At 41.0% G+C, this 27,949-nt stretch overlaps 1 protein-coding gene across 4 annotated transcripts in view; it reads left to right on the top strand.

Annotated features, from left to right (window-relative positions):
• The window catches only part of LOC139621767 (kinesin-like protein KIF13B), a 43,184-nt gene extending 15,245 nt beyond the window's left edge, over positions 1–27,939 (top strand). The window contains exons 15-42 of one of the 4 annotated variants that reach the window (XM_071478593.1): positions 391–525; positions 643–773; positions 2,872–2,958; positions 3,139–3,284; positions 5,901–6,135; positions 6,234–6,396; positions 6,491–6,637; positions 7,018–7,167; positions 8,427–8,549; positions 9,052–9,225; positions 9,324–9,481; positions 10,331–10,463; positions 10,620–10,766; positions 10,961–10,990; positions 11,750–11,849; positions 12,908–13,034; positions 13,471–13,526; positions 14,377–14,495; positions 14,587–14,763; positions 14,899–14,991; positions 16,051–16,203; positions 16,564–16,641; positions 17,342–17,398; positions 18,658–18,751; positions 19,108–19,190; positions 24,048–24,113; positions 24,965–26,336; positions 26,438–27,939. In XM_071478593.1, the coding sequence (XP_071334694.1) occupies positions 391–525; positions 643–773; positions 2,872–2,958; positions 3,139–3,284; positions 5,901–6,135; positions 6,234–6,396; positions 6,491–6,637; positions 7,018–7,167; positions 8,427–8,549; positions 9,052–9,225; positions 9,324–9,481; positions 10,331–10,463; positions 10,620–10,766; positions 10,961–10,990; positions 11,750–11,849; positions 12,908–13,034; positions 13,471–13,526; positions 14,377–14,495; positions 14,587–14,763; positions 14,899–14,991; positions 16,051–16,203; positions 16,564–16,641; positions 17,342–17,398; positions 18,658–18,751; positions 19,108–19,190; positions 24,048–24,113; positions 24,965–26,336; positions 26,438–26,694 (4,791 nt within the window). In that variant the 3' untranslated portion in view covers positions 26,695–27,939. Of the gene's footprint in view, positions 1–390; positions 526–642; positions 774–2,871; positions 2,959–3,138; positions 3,285–5,900; positions 6,136–6,233; positions 6,397–6,490; positions 6,638–7,017; positions 7,168–8,426; positions 8,550–9,051; positions 9,226–9,323; positions 9,482–10,330; positions 10,464–10,619; positions 10,767–10,960; positions 10,991–11,749; positions 11,850–12,907; positions 13,035–13,470; positions 13,527–14,376; positions 14,496–14,586; positions 14,764–14,898; positions 14,992–16,050; positions 16,204–16,563; positions 16,642–17,341; positions 17,399–18,657; positions 18,752–19,071; positions 19,191–24,047; positions 24,114–24,964; positions 26,337–26,437 lie in introns of all 4 variants that reach the window. The other 3 variants (XM_071478592.1, XM_071478596.1, XM_071478595.1) reach the window with 3 other exon arrangements.
• Positions 27,940–27,949: the final 10 nt, after the last annotated feature.

The raw sequence follows: 27,949 nt of genomic DNA, 5'->3' as shown, positions 1-27,949 counted from the left end.
GCTTTGAGCTTCTGGCAGGAAACCGCAACGCTGACACAATGAGAGAGGATATGATGTCATTGACAGGCGACCAAATGAAGCGAACTGTTACCATGATTAAAACCACAGATTTTCTAAGTTTGAGAATTGCTGGAAACATTTGGGATAATGTAAGAACACAACTCAACAACATTTATATAACTTAGGACTACAGGTCATTTTTAGACAGTTTAAAGTGGAAAAGTTGCATATTATAACTTTAAGGTGACTTCAGCTTTAGCTCAGGTCATTCACAGATTTTTGTTCAGTTTGGAGGTTTCAGGATCTTTTCACTCTCATGTTTCTTTCACCAGCCACAGACCAGAGTGTAGTCAGCTCCTGTATTAAACACAGAGTCTGTGTTTCCTGTAGGAGCGGCAGAAGCAGCTGGAGAGTCTGGGGATCTCTCTGCAGTCCTCTGGGATCAGAGTGGTGGAGGACAAGTGTTTCCTCGTCAACCTTAACGCTGACCCTGCTCTCAACGAGCTGCTGGTCTACTACCTGAAGGTACTGGACACACACACACACACACACACACACACACACACACACACACAGAGTGCACAGCTCTACACACATTCTATCTATTTTAAATACACTGTCCTCTCTGTGTGCCATGTCCAGGACCACACGCGTGTGGGCTCAGCCAACTCTCAGGACATCCAGTTGTGTGGGATGGCGATCCAAACTGAGCACTGCGTCATCGACATCACTGAAAACAACGGTGTGGTGCTCACCCCTCACCGCAACGCTCGGTATGTGGTCAAACCAGAGGAAATCAGTCATGGTCACACAGGCTGTAGCGTCACAGACACCATTACTTTGCTCTCTCGTAGTTTTAAACAGACACGCACAGTTACATGTTCCAGTCAGTGGTGAGAAACGCTCACAGTGGTGAACACTAGATGATGGAAATACTTCATTTAGTAACAGCTGGGGTCTTAAAGCACAGCGCTGGATGGGCTCAAAAAGCTTAGAGGGGCTCACAGATTTATATGTAATATTAACAGGCGGTCACATGACTACATGCACTGCAAAAAAAGAATAAAAAAGTAAAAAAGCCTTGTTTCCAGGAAATAAGTCTTATTTTTTCTCTTAAAAGAAAAATAATTTAGTCAAGCATGGTTTTGCATTAGAAAAGTCATTTTAAGAAAATACATCTAACTCTGTCTTATAAGATATCGCAGCTAATTTGAACCAGTAATAGGCTACAGCAATGTTTTACATAATATCCCAGCAGAGGAACAAGATTGCTTTTCTTATTTTAAGAGTAAGAACACTTGTACAACGTCTCACTTTAGGAATCCTATGAAACGACCACAAGTGTGTTTATTTGTATGAATTTAGGTTTTTCTGTTTAGTTTTAAGGCACATTCAGGTTTTTCAGTGGCTAGAACTTTTTGCTAGTTTTAAGAATTCTAGTCAAGCAAAATTGTCTTAACCCATTGGCAGATTTTTTTTTGCTCAATACTAGACAAAAGAATATTGGGCTTCTTTTTGCAGGACTTTTTTTCAGTGTGTCGTGTGAGAGGAGTCTCCTGTAGTGACCAACACATGCTTCACATGCTTTTCTCCACCAGACATTTTCCTCACATGAGGGAGAAACTATCTTTTTAGATAAGAGGAAATCTTCAGCTGATTCAGTCACTGTTGTTTTAGATTAATGCTGATAAGACACCTGGGATTCAGCGCAGATATATACAGGACATTTACTTTGAGGACTAATGTCACCGAAAGAAACCAAAACGACAAAGAAAAAAGTGCCTCAACTCATACGAGAACTTTACCTCAACAAAATGTAATCTGAAAGTTATTTTTAAACCAGAAACCAACTGAAGAATAAGTTAACAAAACAAAAAAAGACACTTTAAATGAGCATCACAAATAAGATTCAGATTTCAGTAGTGATTCATTTATAGAAACACACACAGACCTGCAAAAAATAATCTCTATAGAAACATATTTAATAGTTGAATTTGCAAAGAAATAAAAAGTTCTTCAGTTTTGTTGATGATATTTTCAGCTTGTGCAGTGAAGGAGCGTCACCAGATACTTGTATTAAGGATAACTGTGATATCTAGAAAATGAAATAATGATATTGTGTTAATAATACACATTTGATAATAACATGATGGCAGATGTTTGGCTTGTGGATCTTTTCTTCATCAGTTTATCTTGTTGCCTTTTCACTCTTCATTAAGTGTTAACTGTTCTTTTCTTGCGCTCGTGTACAGTTCTGGTTACAGACTCTCCCTCCACCTCCCTACACTCATATTTGAGACTAATTCATTTGCCAAACTAGAATCACAGCCTCACGGTTGTATGCCTCCGCCACTCAGACTAGTTCCAGATTACATCCCTGTTTATCCAGAGTTATAGAAAGTATTAACCATTTGTGTGAAATTTTGTCATAAATGCTGTGTGAAGTCTTAAGTAATGGCTAAAAAGTGTTTTGTGAGGTCACACTGACCTTGACCTATCACCTTTGACTACTAAAATCAAATCAGTCTATCCTTAAGTCCAAGTGAACGTTTTAGGCAAAGTTAAAGAAATATCCTGAAGGAGTTACTGAGATATCGTCTCCATGAGAATGGGACAGACAGACACAATATGCCTCCGGTTCTGGCTGTCACCGCCACAGAGGCATAAAAAGAGACAAAACACACAATAAACAAAGTTTTTTAAATTCACATTATTTTCAGATTTTCTATAAATATTGTGATAATATTGATATCACAAATTCTTTTGGCCATGATGAGTGAAAGTCTGATGTTGTGATGCAGCTCTAAGACAATGTCTACAGTATAATTTGCTGTCTAATGTTGTGTATTTCCTGTTGTGTCCTCTGTGCAGAACGTTTGTGAATGGCATTGCGATCACCAGTCCAGTCCAGCTTCATCACGGTGACAGAATCCTGTGGGGCAACAACCACTTCTTCAGGTGTGTTTCACCTGCCGAGCATCGACTTTGTGTAGAGTTTTATTTCTCACACAAACTCATTTACATGTGGGGACAAACTCTTCATTGTGTCTCTTCCCTTTTTTTTCTTGCTGTGTCACTCTTCCTCTTTCTCTCACATGCATCGATACACAACCACCACCCACTCATGCACGCACACAGGATCAACCTGCCCAGGCATATGGTCCACGCAGGGGGTGAGGATGAGGAGGGTGGTGGTGCCATGAAGACGTGCTTGAGCACCGACCTGAGCCTCAGTTACGAGTTTGCCCAGACCGAGGTCATGATGAAAGGCATGGGCACCGACAGTGAGTCTGACTAAAATATACAGCTGCATAATTTATCAAAATATTATCAAAATCGCAATATGACCAGGTGCAATATGCAAATCGCAGGAGCTGCAGTTTTTTTGATAAAAGTTAAATGTGTCAGAACATACGTTCATATGAATGCATAGTGGTGCTACAGAGACGGCCCGGGCTACAAATCATATTCCACACATGTAAAATGCTCATTTGGTAAAAGTGAAAGTGAAATACAAAAATGATCATTTCCACTAAAATCGTGGCTCCTATCACATCTGTCAAAATAATCACAATATGATTTTCACTGATGTGATATGATGATCGTGAGTTTAATACAAGCTGATGTGTTTAGCAAAGCAGCTTCTTCAGAGCATGTTTTTAGGTTGACGGCTGATGACAGTGCATTTTTCATCCTTTGTGCATTATGTGTTGTAAGATTTAAGATAAAGAGAAAAAATGTTATAAGCTATAAAAACAGTAAACCCTCTTAATTCCTCTTTATTATATTTAAATCCGTTTAGTTTGACTCTCTGTCTATGCACATGTAAACTGGTCCTTTTAAACATCCCATTTTAAACAGTCCAGGCCACAGGATGACATAAGTACTAAATACTTTAATGTTTAGATTTGGTTTGCATGTTCTAAAAATAGTTGAGCTGAGGATGGAAGTCTGTAAACAGAGTGGACACACACTGACAACAACCAACTATGCGTTAATCTCTCAATACTTTTACTTTTTTACTTACTCTTACTAGATTTTTCGTACTATGTGTCAGTTAATGTCAATCAAATATTTAACCCAAACTTCCTGACTGTTCTAACCTATTTTACCCTAAGCCCAACCCACAACACAGTGCACACATAAACCAATAGAGTGGAAAGAGTTCAGTTATTACAGATTATAATGTGTATCTCCATATCATATTTACATGCATATCTTTACTGTCAAGTACCCACATTTTTATATATATATATATTTACGCTGTCTGGCTCTCTCTGGCCATGCTAGCAGCTCTGTGAGGCTGTACGTAGGCACTACAGTAAATGCTAACGTAAGCTAGCTAACATACTCACACTAGTAATGCTAACATGCTAATGTATAGCAGGTATATTGACCATGTACACCAGGTGTGTTAGCATGTTAACGTTTGCTAATTAGCGCTAGAGTACAGCTGAGGCTACAGTAATGAGAATATCATTAGCTTTACAGTTTTCTTACAAATAAAAGTTTTGACTTGATGAGAGACATCGTGCACTGAACAAAACCCAAAAACTTTTTGTAAGCACACAAAAGATGCAGGGTAACGTTCCTGGAAGCTTAAAACATCCCAGTTCATGCAAGTGTAGTCACCAACTGAGCATGTTTGAGAGGCTCTGGATCTGTGTGTACGACAGCAGGTTCCTCCTCCTGCTAATATCCAGTAACTTTGCTCAGCCATTAAAGAGGAGCAGTCCAACAATCAACAACCTGATCAACTCTGTGCAAAGATGTGTTGCACTGCATGAGGCAAATGGTGGTCACACCAGATAATAAGGATGTTTTCTGATCCTTGACCCCCTCCCCTCAAAATAATGCACATGCACAAAGTCACACAGTTCAGTGTCTAATAAATGTCTTTTTTCAAAATAAAATTGCACATTTTAAAGTGGTCTTTTATTGTGACCAGTCCAAGGCACACCTGTGCAGTAATCACGCTGTGTAATCAGCACCTTGATACACCACACCTCTCAGGTGGGCGGGTGATTTTGGAAAAGAAGAAATGCTCACTTACACAGATTTAAACACATTTGTGAAAAAAAAATTGAGTCTTAGATCTTTAATTTCAACTCATGAATGGGAGCAAAAGCAAATGTGTTGCGTTTATATTTTTGTTAGTGTTTGTTGAAATGACTCACAATGAACTGAAGTCCCCGAGTTTGTAGTAATGAAGGAAAATGTCGCCCTACCTGAGGCTCACTGATGTGTTTTTAATAGTTTCTGGACGACAGTAGAGCTCTGTGGCAGAGGAATACGATCTATCTTTCATACACGCACTGTGTTTGTTAATGTGATTGATTCATTTGTTTTGGCCATTTAAAAAAATACAGAGTAGCTTTATCCTCTATTTTAACCAGGCTCTTTTTTTTACAGTTTAATGAAAAGCACAGATTGTCCATCAACTCAATCCAAACATCTTGAGTAGCATAATCCAAATATTTAGATCCCAGATGATTCCTGTGTGGGTTCAATATTTAGCCTGTAATCCACGATATCTGCCACAATGTTCTGCTTTGAGTAAAGAATTCAGTACTTTATCAGAGGACACTGTTTGCCAAATTGGAGATAATGAGGTAAATATTGGACTTTTGGATCCACAGTGGGTGCAGTCCTGTGAAGTGGTTCCAGCTAATTTTGGGGACGACTAAACAATGACAGAATTTTAATTCCAGGATGATCAGTGCTTTCAGCTTTCCCATCCTCCTCAGTGAGCTGTTCTACCAGCTCCGAGACATGAATGTAGAAAACTGGGCCTTGCTCTTAAACCACAGATGCTAGAATTTCACTTTGTAAGAATAGAAAGTTCTTCTCTCCATCCATCCATCCATCCATCATCGGCTCCTCCTCCTCCTCCTCCTCAGACCCCTTACAGTCAGTGTTACAGACCCTGGAGAGGCAGCATGAGGAGGAGAAGCGCTGCGCCCTGGAGCGCCAGAGGCAGATGTATGAGCAGGAGCTGCAGCAGCTGCGCCAGAGACTCACCCCTGAGAAACCCTCCCACCTCCTGGATGCATCAGGTCTCCCGGGCGGTGCCGCCGCTGCTGCTGTGCCGTTTCCCAGCTCCCACAAACGCATGCGGCGGTGGAGTGAGGACAGGTGAGTCAGGGCAATGTGATAGGTCTCTGAAAGAGAAACGGACATCCAGACACCGTGTAGAAGTTGAGTGGTTGTGTGTCTGTGTGTTCGCGGTGCAGGGAGGCGATGATGACTCGCAGCCTGCGGCGTCTGAGGGAGCAGATAGTTCGAGCCAACCTGCTGGCTCAGGAGGCCGGCTTCATCGCAGAGGAGCTCAACAAGAGAACCGAGTACCTGGTTACGCTTCAGATACCTGCCTCCAACCTGGACGCCAACAGGAAGGTAGAGTGGCCCTCTGGCACGCAGGAAGTGACGATGTGTTTTAGGCCAGCATGAAAGTACCAACACATTTTCCTCCCTCTCTCTCTCTCCACAGCGTGATGTGGTGCTGAGCGAGCCGGCCATCCAGGTCCGTCGTAAAGGTAAAGGGAAGCAGATCTGGGCTCTGGAGAAGATGGAGAACAGGCTGGTGGACATGAGGGAGCTCTACCAGGAGTGGAAGGACTTCGATGAAGACAACCCTGTGAGTGACGGGGGATGAGACAGATCGACATCAGATAAATTAATTAGATATAATTCACTTGCAGAGACTTGACTGTTTTTCTTTTTTTGGATACCTGATGTTTGATATCTGTCAGAATTTATCTGCTGGCTTTCATTGGAGCCATTTTGCATAACTGATGGATGAAATGATAAACAGCAGTGATACTAAGGGGAAAGTGAAGCAAATAATTTGCAGATAAAACAACTTTAATCCAGATTGTTATAAAAAAAACTTGAGATCGACATAAAAAAGTCCAGAAGGATTTCTAGCCCGACTCCATACGGGAGCCTGAAGTCAAAGAAGACATTAATTCATCAGTCTGACATCTTCCTTACTTGTCCTGTTTTCCCTGGATCCAGGTGATGCGGTCCTATTTCAAACGCGCCGACCCGTTCTTCGATGAGCAGGAGAATCACAGTCTGATCGGCGTGGCCAATGTTTTCCTGGCCTGCCTGTTCTACGACGCCAAGCTGCAGTACGCAGTGCCCATCATCAACCAGAAGGGAGAGGTAGGAGCTCACTGTGTGCAATGGATCCACTGCTCTTAAACACAGTGTAACACACACACACACAAACAGGTGTCACAGTTATGTAAAGTAGAACCCTGTCTGTAGCCTGCTGTTTGTTTATTTGCTTAAATACACCTGCTCTTTTAAATGTTGGGCTGCAGATAAATATTTATTTTATTGACCAATCAGTTGTTCTGATGACAAATTAATTAATTTAAATCTGCACTGGTCAATATGTGTAAACTGAAAGTTGTCACTTGTCATGACAAACACACAGAATTATCACCCGTCTCTCTGCAGATCTCTTCAGCTCTACAGAGTCTTTTAGTGTCTTTCAGCTCATTGTTTTGTTTTAACAGCTCATAGTTTTATCGTTTTGGTTTTGTCTCAGTGTCTCATCAGCTTTATTTTCAACCACTCAGGCAGCTGTTAAATAGCTAATAAACCTACCAGTGTGCACCACTCGTCCCAAACAGCACAAAGTTAACATTAAACATCTGGAGCTTTCAGCAGCTCAGCCACATGTTACTGCTGCTCCATGTCTGCAGGTTGTGTAAAAAAGCAACTGCTCTTACATCAAGCTCCCTGTATCAACTGAGAAAGTGACTGTTGTGTTTGCAGGTTGTTTCTGCTGTAGCCAGTGTGAAAGAAATGAGTTAATGCAGGTTTAAGAAAGATTCAGTCCAGAGAACTGGAGAATAAAGCAGAGCTGGAAACATCTGTTAATGTAGGTTTACGTTTACAAAATGTGAAAAGTTTAAAAATCATTAAATAAAGGGAAGAAGAGTGAGCAAGTATTTATTTTATGAAGCTGTAGTCAGGAAATGCATCTTATGATAATATATTTATATTATCATTATATTTAAGCACTTTGTTACTTGTATAGGAAAGTGCTATAAAAGATGACATTTTACATAAGTGGTGATCAGCTTTTTGTGACATGATCCAGAAATGTATTTTTTAATTACATATTTATTTGATTACTTTGATTATATAGCCTACACTGACAGTGACATTAGTCTTTATGGACTCAGTGATAAAAAGCCTCGGTGACCAAGAAATATTCAATTTGGAAACAAAACAAAATTATAGAAAACACAGAGAGAAAGAAAGACATGCTGACTTCCTGCCAAAGTGACTCCAGCCTTGTGTGTGTGTGTGTGTGTGTGTGTGTGTGTGTGTGTGTGTGTGTGTGTGTGTGTGTGTGTGTGTGTGTGTGTGTGTGTGTGTGTGTGTGTGTGTGTGTGTGTGTGTGTCAGGTGGCAGGCCGGCTGCATGTGGAGGTGTGGTGGGGTACAGAGGGCTCTGAGGAGGAGGGTCCAGGACTGTCTGACTCTCAGCTGAGCGACGCAGATCCACAGGAGCGTAAACTACACTGTGTGGTGAGTTCATGAACACGTCAGATGATCATGTAATTTAGACTTAAATGAGTCAAAACCTCACCTGATAATCTTGCTCACAGATTCCCTCTCACTGTCGCATAAATCCTAATCTTACGTCCAGTATCTGTTGAGTGTAACTTCAGCTGAAGGTTTTGCCGGTGGGGAAATATCTTCCGATTAATAATGGATCTTACAGACAGTCAGACTCTCTGTGCTGTGAGATGTGGCAGCTTTAATTAACTGTGGGTCCACTTTAAATCATGGTTATTGTTTCTCTTTTCTTATGATGAAATCAAATAAAAACAAAGCCATGAGGTCTTTGCTTCGAATTATTACATATTGACTGAAAGTACTTTTAGAAATTATTACATGAGAGAGCTGGAAAAAAAGTTTTACATACTCCTTCCAAAAGACACTTAGATTCAAACCAGCTGAAAAAACTAAAGAAAAATGTTGGTATTTGTGTCTTTCTGAGCGTGTTTCCTCTTCTTCTCTCGCTCAGGTGAAAATCCTCCAGGCCACTGGCCTTCCTCGGCATCTGTCCAACTTCGTCTTCTGCCAGTACCACTTCTGGGGGCAGGAGGAGCCCGTGTTCATCGCTCCAGAGGTGGCACCGTCCAGCTCATCGTCAAACTCCAGAGACCCTCAGTGCAGCGTGGTGTTCGACAGCGCCAAGGTGAACCCTCTGCACGCTGCGCAGCGATAAAGGAAGTGATAAAACGGCAGATGTCAGTTAAAGAAAATATTTATTTATTTACTTTAATATCGTTGCAGGAGTTGTCTGTGCCAGCGTCCGAAGACTTTGTGGAGTTTTTGGGTGAGGGCGCCGTCGCCATCGAAGTGTATGGCCACAAACAGGCCAACCACCGCAGAAACCTGGCGCTGTGGGACCTCGGAGTGATCCAGGCCAAGACCAGGTCCCTCAGAGAGAGGTGGAGTATCACAGTCACTCTTCAAAATTCATCCAGACACACACACACACACAGTAACTGTACCTGAAGGAAGAATAAAGATTTATGCACCAGGACAGTGTTTGTGGTGATGACAGAATATTTCAGCAGGGCTAAAACCTTAACTGTATATAAACTAAAAGAAACACACAAACTTTTAATGAGCTTGTCCTTTTGTTGTCAGTCTGTGCTCTGCACAACACATTTTTCTAAACAGATACAAAATGAGGCTTTGTTATCATAAATGTTTCTCATCTGCAGAAACTGGAGGTGCTGCATCCATTATGTACTAAAGTGTATAGATTATTCTTTTGTCAGCTACTGAGGAAAAAAACTAATGTACTGTTTGTTTTCCACCAACATGAGAGACGGTGATTAAAGCGATTTTGCTGCACTGCGACACAAAACCAGAAACGGAGTCAAAAATAAACCACAGTCACTGGCGAAGTTCTGCTTTCACTGTAAAGTTCGGCTTCTTTTATGCCTTTGTGAGACAGTGTCAGCAGAGATCACATGAAATGAGACGGAGAGAGATGAAACAAAGGTTTCCAGCTGGAGACAGCGCCTTAATCCCTGAACCACAGGGGGCCCCGGTTAATCTTACTTCAGATGTCACGTATTGTCTCTCAACACGGTGACGCCTGAGTGTTAACATGCAGGAAAGCTTCAGAGTAAATGACCAACATGAAACACATGAGTGGTTAAATTATCTTCCTCACAAAGAAAAAAACAAAACAAAAAAAACCCTGTAATATTCGTCATGACATACATAACGAAGGTGTTTGTCGATGTGTGTGTAGCTCAGATCTGATGAGGTTGTGTTTCCTGCAGGTGGAGCGAGGTGACCCGTCGACTGGAGGTGTGGGTGCAGCTGATGGAGCTGAACGAGGCCGGAGAGTTCACTGCTGTGGAGGTTCTTCCTGCCAAAGACATCCGCACCGGTGGAATCTTCCAGCTCAGACAGGTAGCGTGGAAATTTGTCTCAACATTTAAATTGTATTTGCGGTGTATTGATTAGAATAGAAACTCTAATGTCATACCGACTCTATCAACAGCAGGATGGATAACAACTGAGAGTAAATTTAATATCAGCAAAGTAAATGTAAGTCTGTACCTCCAGGGTCAGTCCCGTCGGGTGCAGGTGGAGGTGCGTTCGGTGCCTGACTCGGGGACTATGCCCCTCATCGCCACCTCCATCCTCTCTGTGTCCATCGGAGACATCAAGGTCCAACAGACGCGTCTCTCCAGAGCCAGCGAATCACAATGGGTGAGGATGGGGAAAAAAATCTTAGATATTAGACCGAAATTTGTCAGATGAGGAATTTTATTTCGCTGAATTACTTTGATCTTTGGTTTTCAAGTCTACTTTAGCTTTTTTTGTGCTTGACACTTAAATATCACATTTTCTCCAGTTAGTTTTCAGTTTTTTTGACCATGTTTCTTTCTCAATTTAAATGTCAGGGTGGGGATGAAGAAATGGACAGCTATCAGGTAAGAACATGACCAGTAAAAAGCAGCATAATGATTCATAGTTTGGTTATAGTTAGGGCTGTCAAACGATTATTTTTTTCTTAATTGCAATTAATCTCATGTTTTATCACATGATTGAAATTCTATTATTTTGCATTTCAAAACTGTTTTCTCTTGCTTGACAACACATAACCGTCAGTCTGTCTGAACTAGAAGCTAATGTTAGCATGTCTGACATGTAATTATGAAGAGGTCTGATTATTTATTTATCCATAGACGAGCTCTGGGTAAGTTATATTTTTATTTTCCAACTCATTCGATCTTCATCAACAACGATTCAGGTGTTGGATTTAAACACTTTAAGTCTCCTGACATGCCCCTTTATGCAGACCAGAACCGCCCCCTTTTGCTCCCATAGACATGACTTAGTAGCAGCCAAAGATTCTAGAACGTAGCGCTCTAGAATCTTTGGTAACAGCAGCAGTGACGGTGTAAAATAAAGAGTCTTTGCCGACACACGATTAACACGATTGGAAAAAAATAACGCGTTATGCTCGGTCCTTAATCTCATCACGGTTAATGTGTTAATACTAACAGCCCTAGTTATAAAATGTGACTGAACTCTGGTGTTTCTCTTGTGTGAACAGTACAATCAAAACTTCTGGTTCTGCACAAGTGATGTGAATGTTTATTTCTGCCTCTGTGTGTGTGTGTGTGTGTGTGTGTGTATGTATGTGTGTGTGTGTGTCTGTTGGTCTGTGTGTGTGTGTGTGTGTGTAGGAGGTGGACCTGGAGAGGATGAGGGAGCAGTGGCTGCTCACACTTACTCAGAGACAGGAGTACTTGGACCAGCAGCTGCAGAAGATAGTTTCCAAACCAGGTACAACTGTGAAACACATTCAGCCTGAATCAGTCTGTGAACACAACTGTGACACGGAAACCAAAATAAAAGCACACACACACATTTCCTTCCTTCCAGTTGCTCAGTATAATTCAGCTTAACTGAGACTTTACCTTTTCATATTTTTCCTGACTCCTTTGTCAGAACAGGTCAACAGCAATACACGGCTCACATCAGCGTTAAAGTCACAGTTAAACAAATCTAGAGTCTGTCGGTGCAGCTGTGTGGGTGAACGGCGTCTAAGCAGCAAGTAATTATTTACAGTTCAGCGGTGACTCTCTCACTCAGTTGAGAGGTTTTCATGGTTTGGAGGAGTCATAGCTCCAGGTTGTTACAACATATGTATAAAATATATATGTTAGTGAAAGGTAGTTACAGGTTACAATATGTTAGGGCTGAACAGTTAATTGAAATATGATTGAAATTGCAGTATGGCCAGGCTGCGAGGTCTGATTTGTGTCAGTTTATGGTCCTGGTTTGAGAACCACTGCTGTGGTGAACGGGGGGGGGGGGTTCAATCAGTATCACAACATTAATAAGAATATTTTTCTGCCGTTGATGTGGTGGGAGGTACCCTGTTCAAAATAAGAAATAATCAGTATAATGACATAATGTCGAACACATATTACATAAGATGAAACTTTTCACATTTTCAAAAAACTAATCTAAATAAATGATGACATCATCCTGTTAATATTCAGTGTTTTATAGAAATAACAAAAAAATATCAATTACATTCATCTGTGTTAAATTGTACCTTTAACATCAACAGAAGGTGCGTGAGTGTTTTCTTCTTCTCACCTGAATCTTAATATGACTTATTTAAATATTCTTATTTATTCACATTTCTTTTTATTATTTTTAAATGCTGTTTTAATTTCATCTTAATCTTCTATTTTAATTATTTCCATTCCTCCGTAAAGCTCTTTGAATTTCCTTGTGTCTGACTGGTGCTGTATAAATAAACCTCCCTTTTGTTTTTTGTGTTTTGTGTTTTTTGTGCATTCATTTCTCTGTGTGTCCTCCTCGCTCTGTAGATAAGTCAGAGGACGATGTGGAACGGGAGTCCCAGCTGCTCGAGTGTCGTCTGACCCTCACAGAAGAACGAAACGCCGTTCTGGTGCCGTCAGCTGGCAGCGGCATCCCGGGAGCACCAGCAGAGAGGTGAGTGTGATTATTCTGATTATTACACCACTGATCTACTTTTATTCTCCTAGGTAGAAAAATAACTACAGCTGACGACTCAAAAATCTTTTTGTTGGTTGGCACCTGTCAACAGAATCTGCAGCCATGTCACCACCACAGTTATCCCTCCAACCCGCGGAGCCTGGTCTCTGCTCAAATTACAGCTGAATGCTTGACAGCCAATTATTAGCCAACTTCAGCTGAAAGTCAAGTTTAGACAAAACCTTGACAACATTTTACTCTCTAACATTTCATCTCAAGTCCCCACAGTCCTGTAATCAGCAGAGCCACTCAGCTGGATATTAAACAGGCTGCTCTGTGACTGTGCCACTCAGGCTGAGCCGAGGGAGCTGTCAGCCTCTGTGTCATGGACCGGGTGTTTAGTCAGTGTAATGATGGGGCTGTTTCTCCACAGGGTTCCTGTCCCTGGAATGGAAACACACGTTCCTGTCCTGTTCCTGGATCTCAGTGGTATGTTGTTCTCACTGTCTGTTGTCGTCCTAATTCCTCATTTTTACGCCTCAGCGCCGGCAACAGTCAGAGCACAGAGATATTCTGTTTACATGTTGTCTGTCCCATTCTCTTGAACGCGATATCTCAGCTACACCTTGGCAGAGCTTCTTCAGATCTGGCACAATCATTCACTTGGACTCAAAGATGAACTGATTAGATTTTAGTGGTCGATGTTCAAGGTCATGGTGACCTCAGAAAACAGGTTTTGCCTGTCAAATGTTGTATCTCAAGAACACAGTGAGGGAATTTGTTCAGATTCGACTCAAACATTCACTTTGACTTAAAGATGAACTGATTAGATATCAGTGGTCAAAGGTCAAAGGTCACAGTGACCTCACATTCATGTGAATGTGATGTATCAGAAATGCCCAGAAAGAATTTTATTACATTTGGTACATCTGGACTCAAAGATGAACTGATAAGAATTTGGTGGTCAAAGGTCAAAGGTAACTGTGACCTCATAAAAACGTTTCATACGGCCGTATTCATACTCTGATTATGACACAATTTAACTCAAGTAGCTTTAAGGATAAAATTAAGTGATGACATTTAATATGTGACCATATCTCCTGCGACTTGGCTGCTTGGCAGAGGCAGACAACCACAAGGCAGTTCTTCTAGTTTAATGACACAGGCAGAAACTAAAACTGTGTAAACCTGTTGTTTACAAGAACCTCCAAGAACCTCCAATTGCACCAATCACCAAAACAAATTCCTTGTATGTGGAAACATACTTGGCAATAAAACTGATTCTGATTCTGATTCTGATAATGAAGCCACTTCCCTTCCTTCTTTCTTTTCCCTCCAGCTGATGATTTCCAGTCCTGTCTCTCGGCCCCATTGGCCGGGGGGCTGGATGCGTTACTCAGTGGGGAGGATGACGATGACTTCTTTGACCTTCATATTGTTAAACACTATGATCCAGAGGTAAAGAGACCGAGTGTGTGTTTGTGCATTTTCCTCCAGGATGGAAGGAATTCTTTAGCCGTTCACTTCCATGCTCTTTAATGTGGTCCAGGTGAAGGTGGAGGGCTCCTGGGACTCGACGGTCCACGAGTGCCCCCAGCTGAGTCGCGTGGCGTCAGCTGACCAGAGGGTCTACCTGACGGTCCGCGTAGTGGTTCAGCTGAGCCACCCAGCCCACATGCAGCTGGTCCTCAGGAAACGCATCTGCGTCAACGTCATCGGGAGACAGGTGGGTGACCCCCGAGGCATGATGGGTAGGAGCAGGCTGACACAATGACACATTTGCTTTCTCCCTTTCATAATCACATGATGTCTGTCACTAATGAGGTTAGTAACATTAGTGTGGTTGTGGGTCTGGGGGCAGGGGTTTGCCCAGAGTCTGCTGAAGAGGATGTCTCAGCGCAGCACCATCCCCGGGTGTGGAGTCACATTCGAAATCGTCTCTAACATCCCAGGGGTAAGAACCAGACATCAAAGTCCACATTTAATATTTTTCTATTGGACAAATTAATGAATAACCCTAGAAACAAGCTCAGGGACACATCAATGCAAAGTCACCAGAAAACAGAAAACAGAACATAATACAACGTTTCTGATTGTCATGTTTTGTTAATTGTTACTGTCATTTTCTCGATGAAGATATTTACACATCCAAATGTCTCAGGTGCAGGTGCGTTGAAAAGTGTCACCTTTCAGTCTTGAAAAGAAGAATATCCTGCACACTGCTCTTGATCAGCATCTCAATTTATTGAAATAAATACATTAAAAAAAATTAAAATACAGAATCTAACTATCACGCCTTGGGTACTCGACAGAGCCCCCCATGCAGGTATTACAGAATTCAGTGACATAGTGGTATATAGCGGATGTTCATACAGGCTGAAGCTCCAATAAAAAATGAGCTTACTTAGGTATTTTCCGAGGAAAAGAAAACCAGACGCGGTAAGTTAGGTAAACAGAGCAGGCATCAGGCATCAGTGAGGGGCTATGATGCGTCTCTCTCCTCGCTCGCTTAAAAAGCTGGCTTTAAATATACGTAGAAATATTCTACAAATAAAATACACCGTACATTTAATAATTTCAATTTAATGTTGTTTTTGTTTTTGTTATTATCAAAATTCAAGAACAGCCTGAACTTCATCCACACATGATGCCTGTGAACAATGTTAACGCTAGCATATGAATTTACAGTAGACCTTTAGTTTTCCTTAGTACACAGAACTGTTGGATAATGAGCTTTAATGTGCCACATCCTCAGGTCTTTGTTCTCAAAATAAGAGTCCAGAGTTTTATCCTCTGCTAGCAGATGTCTGCTGGTTACAGGCTGGATCTCAGCCATAGAGCAGCCCACAGATACTAACTGCAGCAATGAGAGTGGTTTGTGGTTAAACCTTTACTGTACTGCACCATTTTCTGAGAGATGCGAAATATGGGGGTAGGTGGTGATGTGATAAACATGATGTAAAAGTCATCAATATAAATGAAACCCTTACAGTCTGTATCCCTGCTCTCACAGGACATCCATGGACCAGAAGACAGGGAGATGTTGGCCAGACTGGCTGCCAGCGCTGACGACAACCAGTCAGCTGACAGCGAGGCGGCCATAGAGAAATACCTGCGTAGTGTCCTGGCTGTGGAGAACATCCTCACTCTGGACCGGCTCAGACAGGTCAGGAAATACACTTCATCAACACCTGAGGTCGTTTTGTATTCATCATCATTTAGCTCATTCAGATGAGCTACATGTCTGACAAGTCACTTAATAATCTGTGTTCCCTGGATTGATGTTTCTCTGAAGCATGAGCACATTAAATCCTCATTGTCTTTTCCACTCTTTGTGCAGTTTGGAAAATGTTGTCCAGACCCAGAACTGAGACTTTTTCCTTCCATCCTGCCAAATATAGAGATAATTAATCCACAAAACATAAAGCGTCCAATGAAAAAAACAGAGTGATAAGTCTGTCCATAAATCACAAAACTAAAAATCCTCACAAACCAAATTTGTGTGTGTGTGTGTGTGTGTGTGTAGGAGGTGGCTGTGAGGGAACAGCTGGCAGTCAGAGGGAAACCTCCCCGACGCTGCCTGAGCTCTCCAAACATCAACCGGGTACGTTTGATATCTACTCTAACGATCCTGCTCTGAACGTTGAAGGGTCGGCTCAGGGTTGTTTTCACATGAGGGGATAGTGATCGAATCACAGGTGGTGACACTGATGCACTTCTGCAAATCTAGATGTGCACATGAGCTTTAGGATACAAGATGTTTCAGACATTTTCAGTGTTTGACCTTTCTGCATCATTTAACTGCTTTGTCTTTTAATAGTTCTGCTACCTAGAAATACTTGAAGGTTGATGCTAACAAAAATAAAAACAGTTTCTTACAATCACTCAACATTTTCTGGAGCAGAGATGCCGTCCTTTCCTCATGTGTTGAAGTCTGTTTCCCTTCAAATAGATTTTTCTGTGCTGTTCTCCGGCAGGTTTAGGGTCAGGGCTGGGGTGAGGCTGTGTTTATGCGTCACAGAGATCACTGCTGTGGGTCAGGGTTAGCTTGGCCTGAGGTTAAGCTCTGCAGAAAACTAGATGAGTGAGAGGAAATTGACGGGGAAACGACTTTGACACAACACCAGTCTCATATACCTTTTCACTACTGCTAACCACAACATGCAGTAACTCACCTGTGGCTTGTTTGTTTTCTGGGGTTCAGGTATTGTTTCATGATATGACTCTGTTGTTGACCTGCTGTTAACTAGTCTCACTGCTGTTAACCTGCCTCACTAACACCGTGGCTCTAACCCTCTAACCAGCTGTCAGCCAGCAGCCTGGATGTCTGCTCCTCCTCTCATCACCTCAATGACTTCAATGTGAGTCATGTTTACTAATCTTTTCTTTGATATATATTTATTTCTCATTTCTTATAGTAGTACACTGTTGAATTTTCCTGTTTATTCTTTTTCCTCGTGCAAGACTGCATCTATTAATCTATTAAAAAATGAGTGAAGTACTCATGCTGAAATTATGCATTAATATAGGTAGGTTTTCTTTTAGCAAGAGATTGTGTGGCATCTTTCATACAGGTTAGTGCAATGCCTTACAGGCTTATAATAACAGTACAAATATAAACAGTACTTGGAGGCTAGTGCACATGAAAAGTAGAAATGCTAAAACTTAAATAAAAAATATCCTAAAATAAAAAGCAATAAAAGAAGAATACAATAAAATAGATAATTACATGAATACTAGATAATTGCCTTAAAAGTCTTATTAAAAGCAAAGCTGTAGAAAAGGGTTACAAAAAGGTTAATATAAACTAAAACTAGGTGATAAATGGTTAAAACAGCTAAAATGAGATAAAAGGTTGAAATATTTAGCTAAAAGCAGAGGCTAAATGACAAAAAACTTAAAGGTCCCATGTTTTCCACTTTGCCTTTGTTTTATTTGAAGTTTTGATAGCCATAAGAAGAGTACCAAGTATCAAAAATCATCACAATATAGTTTTACATCTCCTCTCTCTGGAGCTCTAGTAACAACAGGTCAGTCAACCAATCAGAAGGGAGGCTCTGAATCTCTCTTCTGATTGGCTGACTGTTTTCTGAGTGATCAAATAAAAATATAGCAGATTTCAGGTAAACACTCAGAGAAACCAAATCCTGCAAGGTTGGATGGTGGGTCCAGGTGGGCGATATTTGGGGCGTGGCTGAGAGCGGTGACTGCTTTGTTGTGACATCACAAAGTTCCAGAAGTCCTGACGGCTGGTTTTAAGGCTCAGTTTCTGAATACAGGCTGTGTGCATTTCTCTGTGGACTGAGGCTTTGATACTTTCACAGTATTAATATAGAACCTAGACCTGATTTATAATCAGAAACACATGGACATCTGCCTTTTATACAATATGGGACTTTTAAATACATGTCATTGATGAGGGAGACAGGTGAAAGAAATGGATAAATGGTTAAAATGGCTAAAGAAAATGGTTGAAATAACTTGTTGTAGAGGATCTCTTTCAGTGCTGTTGCAGCTCTGTCTCTGACCAATAGAGGCTGCTAAAGGTCACAGAAAATTGAAATTGTCCTTCCAGCCACATGTGTGTCATCCTCTATGTCTTCCCCTCCTGTGTGTGCAGGGCTGGCAGAGCCACCAGGACCTCTCTGTGGTGCCTCCTCCATCCAGACGCACACTGCCCAGTTCCATATCCCAGAACTTGAACCCAGAAGCAGGTACGACTGATAAAACCTTTATCTTCTAATGGATTCTTTCTCTGGCTTTGAACCATCTTTCCCTTTTTTTGCTGCCTTTGATGTCATTAGCTCTATTTTTGATGCTGTGGCCCGAGGCCAACTATATCTGTCCTTTTGCTCTGAATCTTAATTTGGCACTTGTTTTCTTCTTTGCTAACACATTTTTCAATCTCTCTCTTCCCTGCCTCAAAAACTTCCATCTTTTCTTGCTTTCCTTCTTCCTTGTGCCCTTGTTTCCTCCACCTCTGCTGCTCTAACCTCCTCCTTTTCTTCACTATTTAACTTCCATCCTCTATCAGCACATTCAGGCTTTGCTGCGTCTTATCTCCCCCCAGTGAAGGCCGTACCTAGGCTGCTGAAGTCACTGCTTCCTGGTGGGAGGGAAGACGGTAGAGACCAGACAGCTGTCCATCAGCAGGTACATTCACCGTGCTTTGGATTTATGCTCATACGCTGTTTGCTCGACTTATCAGGGGTTTTAAGTTTACATGCATCACTGCAGCCTGATTCTAAATATCCCAAGTCAAGTCCTATTTCTTCTGTTGCCATGGAAACAAGGCTTACGTAGATGTGAACACATAATAAACAGATAAAGTGTGTAAATGCTTCAGTGCCCAAGATAAGTGGTTTTCAGAAGTTTGCACAAATAGAGACGATAAACTTCATCATAAACAAGGAGCACAAAGTGTGCCTTTGTGTCGAACTCATATCATGTTTTTAAGGTTCTCAGGCAGAACTCTTTTCTTCAAATACACTGTTATACAGTGGCTTCAGAAAATATCCAGACCCTTCACTTTTTTTTTTTTTTTTTTTTAAACACAGTTTAATCTGTTGTAGTTTTCATTGTAAATGAATGAAAGTGCCAGTCTCCCTCCCCCTGCTGCTGAGAAGCGCCTCTATAGCATGATGCTGCCATCACCGTAGGGATGGTATTATTCAGGTGTTGAGCAGTGCCTGCTGTTCACCAGAACTGGTGTTTGGAGTTCTGTGCAAGAAGTTCAGTTTTGGTCCCATCAGACCAGAGAATCTTTTCCTCATCCTCTCAGTCCTTAAAATGCCATTTGGTGAATTCCACGTGTGCTGACATGTGCCTTTTACTCAAGTTATTTCCATCTAGCCTCCGTACCATAAAGGCCTGCAGAGCTGAGATGGTTGTCCTTCCCCTCAGTTTGGTCAGATGTCCAACTTTAGAAGAGTCCTGGGTCCAAACTTCTTCCATTTCACGGTTATTGACGCCACTGGGAACACTCAGAGCTTTAGAAATGGTTTTAAAACCTCACCCTGATCAATGCACCACCACAGTTTATCACTGAGAGTTTGTTGGACTTCATGTCGTGCTTTTTGTCCTGCCCTTAAAGGGTGAATTATGGGACCTTATATACGCAGGTGTGTGCCTTTCTAAACCATGTCCAATCAGTATAATGTACCACAGGTGGACCAGGCAAGTTCTCCACACATTTCAAAATTAATTAAAGCAAACAGGATGAACCTGACCACACTGGCCACAGCAAAGGCTCTGAATACTTTTAGAAATAATAGATTTCAGTTTTTGATTTTTAATAAATTTGCAAAGATTTAAAAAAAACAACCAAAAAAAACATGTTTTTACTTTGTCATTATGGATTATCGATTGGTAATTGGTAATTTTATCCATTTTTCACAATGATGAGTGCAAAAAGTGAAGGGGAATACTTTCTGAAGCTACTGTATTTACCAAAATTCTTTGTGTATCTTTACTTCATCTAAGTGGTGCCTGAGGTTGTTTCTGGTTCCCTTATATACAGTCAGTTAAGCAGTCAGTACTGAAAATACAAAACATTACCATCATCTACACATTGATAACTGTGAGCCTGTGTTACAGACTGGGGGCATAGAGTTGGAAACTTGGTAGAGATGACTGAGAATTTTTATTTATTTTAACTTATTTGACTGAGAACATAGTGGTTCTACTGTGATTAAACAGATGCAGTTATCATAAACAGCTTTATTATGAGCAATATTAATGAATACCAGTCACTGTTGTAATTTGGTTGTGTCTGGTTTTTACAGAAAACAGTTAAAATGCTACAGTAATCAGCTTAAACCTGAAGTCTTACAGGCCTTGTGTTAAAAATATCATTAACTGTTATTCTGAGTCATGATGTTACATTTACTGAATCAAAACCAGGTCAGTTGAGCACTCGGGTTAAAAATGATATTATCAGCAGCTACAGTAAAAATGTAGTCTGTGTCTTCTGTGTGACTGACGTGCTGTATGATGTTTGTGATCAGAGCAGACGCTCCACAAACATCCCCCGCTGAGTCAGGAGCACTCTGTGTGCAGCGGAGGGTTAATTAGGAGCAGGTGAACCTTGTTGTCCTGACGTGTCGCCCCCGCTCCACTGATCTCCAATCATGTGCCCATCGAGACTCTGCAGTCTGCAGCGTTTTTTGCTGCAGCCTAACACTACAGATCTGATTTGACTGATTAGCACCTTGAGCTGTGGAGGGAAGCTAATTAGGGAAATCATGTGCCGCGGTGTTTGGTCGGAACGGGAACCCGTTGGGCCTTGTTGGTGCATTGTTTGAGGTCATCTCCCTAATTAGTGCTATTTCCACCACGCCAGCTACAGATGTTTGCAAAGGTCATCACAAAAACAAAATCCAAAATAGTATTGCATTATTGTGGAGGAGTGATTGATTGAAGCCCTGATCTCAAAATCTGGATGAAAAACCATCAGTACAGTGGCCAGATTTACCCGCCCCCTAAATCCCACTTAACAAGTTCTTAACATGTCTGGTGACATGAATGAACTGAAGCTTAAACGTGCAAGACTGTTAAGGCTAGATACCACTCTGCATTAACTGCTGCCTTGTGAAACCCAAGTGACCACTACTGTGTCTACAGCAGACTTCCTAACTGACCAGGAAGTATCCACATGGCGGCCATGACAACAACAACAATAAGAATAAGAATAAGAATTAATAATAACTTCATTTATATAGCACTTTTCAAGACAGAGTTACAAAGTGCTGTACATACATAAATGCAAAAAAGCAATAAAAGACATAAAGAAGAGGCAAAGGCAAGTATAACAGGGAGAATTAGAAATATGTAATGGTAAGAGCTGGTCAAATTCTCTAAATGATAAGGAAAGGAGCCTTGATGCTTCCTATCTTATCTCCTTTAGCATAGGATACACTGGACCTTCCTTTACAGAAGGAAAGGAAAAAATGCCATCCCACAAATTTCTAATTAGTTACTAAATTAATACAAATGAATTTCCTCTACTTAATGAATTTATAAAACAAATGTCAAAACTTAACTATATAGAATATATATAGAATATCATTTTTTCCCGCCCCTTAGCGCTCCTCACTTAGATATTTTGATCGACTTATTATTTTGATGACTCAACTCTTTGTTTTTGTACATTTCTTTCATGTTATCTTCTTTCAACACATGAATTGTGTTTGTGGTTAGGAAAAGGGGCATTTATTGTCCATGTGTTATAAAGTTGGTTAAAAAAAAAAAAAAAAAAGTTTAGTGTAAGTGCACTCGGATTCTCCACACCACGGTTGTCTTTTCCAAAATCCTTATGAATTTTTCCTCACATCTTTCCTTGACCTCATAACGTTTTGCATCGAGGTGGAGGAGAAGTGGTTAGGAAAGGAGATTATTTAGATTTTTTGACCGGATCCTTGGAGTTAAGGATGAAACATTGAAGTCTTTCTGAAACATATTGAGTATTTAATTCTGGTCTCACTTAGCACAGTTATCAAACAAAGCTCTTGTTCTTGAGCCTCCGAGTACTTTATGACTTCCCTGCTCTGTCTGGCACTCAGCACCAATCACATTTGTTCCTACTGAAGATGTAAATATTAAAATTTGCGTCATAAATATATTGTTTCATATTTTTAGCAACTGTTACTCAAGCAGGAGTAAAAAGCTCATTTACAGGGGACTGTTTTCAGCTGCAGTGTAATCCACAGTTGGTGCCCTACTGAGTATTTCTGGCAGCAGGAATGTGCATGTAGCCGTACACAGCGCCGATGTTTATGGTTAATGAAGGAACATGTCACGCAGTGCAACAGTCTGGCTCAGTGATGTGTTTTTAATTATTCATGTATTGGCTAGTTGTTGTGATCCTACAGTGAAACAAATCAGTATCTTCACATATGAAACAGATTTGGAGGAGTCGCACTTTCCCTGTGCATCTAATGTGTTGTGTTGACTTGCAGGTTCACCGTCCTGAGCCAGAGAGAGTTAGAATAGATGTGTTTGACCTGCTCTCTGATGACAGACCCGTTGTCCGTGTACGTTGTCGTTCTGCTCAGAGCGAAAGTACAACATGACCCGAATCAAACCACTTAATTCTGATAAGCAGAGAATGAGGCGTTATTTCCCTCAGCGCGTAATGCCAGGGATGCATGAGGCAAACAATCATCCTGATTAATATTCCACGACTGTGTCTGTTCAGCACACAGTCGAACAACTGTCTTAATTTATCTTTATCTTAAGATATAAGATTTTTTTTTTTTGTTGTTTTTTTTATTATCCTATTCAAAAATGAAACAAACAAAAAAACAAAACGCTTAAGAAGCAAATCACACAATATTTAATCAGCTGACAGATCATATTGAGCGTTAAAGAGGTAATTTGAATACTGAATAGGGATAAATGATAATGGGTGCAATTATAATTATGGTGCAATTATCCTGATTGTTTTACCAGTTTATCATGATTATCTGTCTGAGTGATTTGATGAACAAATATTTTTATTACACTTTCTGACTGCTGATTACTAAAATAAATTAAACTACTATTAAATTTTTTTCCCCTTTTTAAAACATTATTATACTAAACTGATTATTCACAATTATAAAACATGTCTGCGCATTAATAATATACTGAAATGAATGGCCAGTTGGCATAGTTAAGTTATTCTTCAAGGCTGTACAGAATGATGTTCAGCCCACAGTATCTGTCTCCTTGTTCGAGCCATAGATTAAGTTCTTCCCCCCACTGGCTCCATTTCTGTTTTACTGTCACACTGAAGCCTGAGATTTATAATTCCCTCACAGCAGCTAATCATCACCTCACACACACTGTATAATGACCAGGTTTGGAAATCTCCAGGCTTATATTAACATCTAATCTTCAGGTTGAAACGCACTGATGTGACACCGACTCACTCATGATTACATCTTGAAATCTCCTTGACAACCTCTCAGAGCAAAAGATTGTTTTATCTGAAATGACGTTAACTTCTTTTAAATTGCCTTCCTGTCGCAGAGCCTGCCTCACATCATGGTGCAGTCGGCCAGTGTTGAAGAGGGCATGAGCGATCAGCAGCAGCCAGTAAGTTCTCAAACCCCAGACAGTGTTATATGTAGCTATACGTATCTATGTGTACCTGGAATACATGGCGGAAACTATTTTTGGAATATGGTTTGCTCTTCTCTATCTGACATTGCTGGGTGTGGCCACATCTTGTTTCCTCTCAATGTTGGTTTAAATAATACATTTTCGAAAATGTATATTTTCCCAAAAGGAGCCACTACATTCATATTAAAGCTTTACTTGCTAGCTTTAATTTGGTTTTACATGTCACAACTTCCCTGTTTGGGTTCATCCTCACAGCTCTCATGAGCCCTGTTTTTAAGTGAAAGACCACCTTTAAACCCACTGTGCACTACATTTCTCAGTCTTCAACACCAGACAGACAAAGTTAGAGACTAGCTTGTGAACATAGGAGTATTTGGCTGCGAAAGAGCCAGATATCCTTAAGGAGCTGGCAGAGCCCAAAACATTCGCCAGTAGGGAAGAGACAAGACTCAAAATATCCCGGCTGTGTAAATAAGCAACAGCTTGCTAGCAAGTTCCCTCTTTTAACTTTATGTGGCAATAATATATCAACATTGTCTATGTTGCTTGTTTCTGCTTCCCCCAAGTGGCCAAAAAATAATAATGTGCAGGCTTATTGTAATCAAACATTTAAACTGACCCTACAGACTACAAGAGTAGTGTAATGGACCCACTTTTCTCAGTGGGCTAACAGAGTACAATCTGAGAGAACAACAATAAAAGATGAAATCTTGAGTCTATTGCAGTGTCACTGTTGGAATTAAGCAACGGCACTTCAGACAGGAATTCAGCCTTTTGCTTTGTTTTGGGTCACTAACACAATTGTTGCCATTGTTCTCCTCCAGGTTCCTATTGAGGAAATAATTCCTGCAGACATCCAAACAGAGATCCGCAGATCTGTGCCTCTCCCACCACCAATCATCCCGGAAAGTGAAGAATCTACCCCCAGCCCAGTGAGTGAATCATCCAGTGGATATATATCGACCAGCATATCTACAACAACACTGTCAGATGTCTACACATTAAGCTGGGACCTGCCTCAGTCATCTGGCTTTGAAATGGTGCCAGATGAAGAGGAAGAGGACTATAAAATGATACAATCTGACACTTACTCTGAATCTTTTCTTGTGGACCAATCAGAGCCTCTGGAGTCATTGCAGGTTGTGAATGGCAAAGCAGCTGCAGAGAGGATTAATGTTCCACCATCCAAACCATCCAATACTACATCAGATTCAAATCTGAGTCAGCAAGAACCAAATCATTCTCCATCAGTCCAGTTGACGGAGCAAGGAGAGTCTGATTCAGTTGCAGAATTTGACTTACCAGGGCAGACCAAACACAAGCAAGAGTCAACACCTGACCAACATGGATTAGACAGGTCAGACCCACTCAAGGATTCAGTGGTAGAACACAAGAAGGAAACCAAACCGGCAGAATTACCACAAACAGACTGTTCTAAATCAGAAACCCCTATGACAGAGGAACTGGAGCTAGGTCCCACAGACAAGATAGACGCTGACATGCCACTCCTTGATGAAACACAACTGTCTGCACAGGAAAGTCGAAGTCAACTGGAATCGATAGTACCACAGCCTCAGCAGCCTACACAAGACATGGCAACCTTTGACAGTGCTCAAGATCCAGCTTCACACCTAATACCAGCTTTGTCTGAGGACAAACCTGCTCCAGAACCACCTGGAGACTCAGGTCTTCAAGCTTCATTAAAGGAACAATCAGCTTCTGAGGTCTTAGACCCAAATGGCACCTCCATCCTGACCTCATCCTCAGCAACAAATATGGTCCAACAGGAACTGCCTGAGGATGCATCTACGAAAGTTACCACTGCTCCCACTCCTCTGTCCAACATTCAGCCTTCCAAACCCACTGCCTCAATGGCAAACCCCTTCAAGATCCAGAAAGTAAAATCTTCAGACCTCAAGTCCTTTCATCCTATTCTGGGTGAAGAGGAGACTGAGCATGTGAACTGGGCCAGCAGCCTTGGAACAGGACTCAACGTATCTGTGCCAATGGAAAGTCTGGAAATCATCTCTGACTCTGAGGAAGTAGATGCAACTTCTACAACTGTTCTTCCTGACTGGTTGAAAGAAGGGGAGTTTGTAACAGTGGGGACCAATAAGAGTGGTACTGTGCGATATGTGGGACCCACAGATTTTGCAAAGGGTACCTGGGTGGGAGTGGAGCTGGAGGTACCAGCAGGTGAGTACAATATACCTGAGTCCTGTCACTAATTTTAAGTCTCTTACGAAGTTCGACCACCAGTCTAGATGTCCAACAAACCTTTCTTGATCTTTCTCTAGGAAAGAATGATGGCTCGGTGGGCGGTAAGCACTACTTTCATTGTAACCCTGGTTATGGTGTGCTGGTAAGGCCTGACAGAGTGACCCGCGGTGGTGCCAAACGTCGTCGCCAGCAGCAACAGCAAAAGCGCCGTAGTGCCAACCTGTCTGGATCCAGCCCTAACCTGGCGGCCCTTACTGCTCTGGCCAAAGGTGAAGCCGGTGGGGCATCAGCCAGTCGCAGCAGAGGAGAGAACCGAAAGTCCTGGAACACTTGAGAGGCTCTATATCTGCTAAACGGTTAACTTGTAGATACACACTCTACCATCAACCAGCAGCTGGTTGATGTGATTATTGGGTAAGTTTCAGAAAAGTGTGATATTACAGTGTTTTATTTGGGCAGATTTAAAACAAACTTGACTGTATCTGGTCCTTTACTGTAAGTTTTGGTGATAAAGGATGAGTCACTCCATGCTCCTCCTTTGGGATTGGGAACCCATCACATGTTCATCATTAATCATCTGTTCAAGAGTTTTATTGCTATTATTTTTACTACTTGATGTACCTAGTGATTGAAAACTTCTGAGAAATATTGAATGTCTCATCAGAAAATGTGAATGTTTTAGGTATGTACATGGAAATGTCTGTAATTAATTGCAATTTAAATGGTGGATGTATTGTTTTAGAGTGTATTTATTCTGGTAAAAGTACATAACAATCAAAGAACTGCCTCAAAATCAGCACATTTTTTTCTATTAACATGTTATGCTACTTGCCAGGCAAAAGTATATTTGCCTAAGGATCAAATATTAAAAATAGTAAATTCACTGGATTACACCGGAAGACTCCAGCGGTTGCATAACACCTCCATGTGCTCATATTTCTACTGCTCAAATGATACTATGCAGCTGTATGTTTGGATATACGTTCAAGTTTTGTAAATTGCTTGATACCTATTTTTTAATTGTTTCTTGTGCCTTTAGATATTATGACTTCTACTCAGCAAATGTGCCTTAGTGATATGCAACCAAATTCTGTTTTGGTAGGTTGAAAACTGGTCACTAACTGTTAAAGAAGCTTGTTTTAGCCCTTGAATGTGTATTTGTCTTGTTTTACAAACTTGCACTCTCTTTGCTGACAAATCCTACTGAAATTTTGCTACATTTTTTTAAAACCAGCTTTGTTCAACCAAGTGAGTGTGTGAAGATTGATTGGGAGTGACTTCATTTTAAAGAGGTGTGCAAAAGATTCTGAGTTTTTTTTTTTGTTTGTTTTGAATTATACTGTGTTTGTGAGCCTTGTGATTTATAGATAAGGATATTTGAGGGACTTTGTTTGTCGTAATGCATTTAGTATAAAATTTTGTCTGGTAAATAAGATATTTTATACATATGCATTGATGTTGATCATTTTGACCAACTGGATGCTTATTTATTTAAAGAGGATACCAGGATATTGTTGGTAAAAAATCTTTTTTTTTTTTTTTAAATCAATGTTAAATAAATTTCTCTGTGCTCATGTCAGCCAATGTGT

This window comes from Trachinotus anak, unplaced genomic scaffold (genome assembly GCF_046630095.1).
Source record: "Trachinotus anak isolate AG129_WGS33_773 ecotype Australia unplaced genomic scaffold, CSIRO_AGI_Tana_v1 ptg000005l, whole genome shotgun sequence".
Lineage (NCBI taxonomy): Eukaryota > Metazoa > Chordata > Actinopteri > Carangiformes > Carangidae > Trachinotus > Trachinotus anak.
Note: the sequence above shows the minus strand (reverse complement) of the source record. Positions and strands in the feature narration are given on the sequence as shown.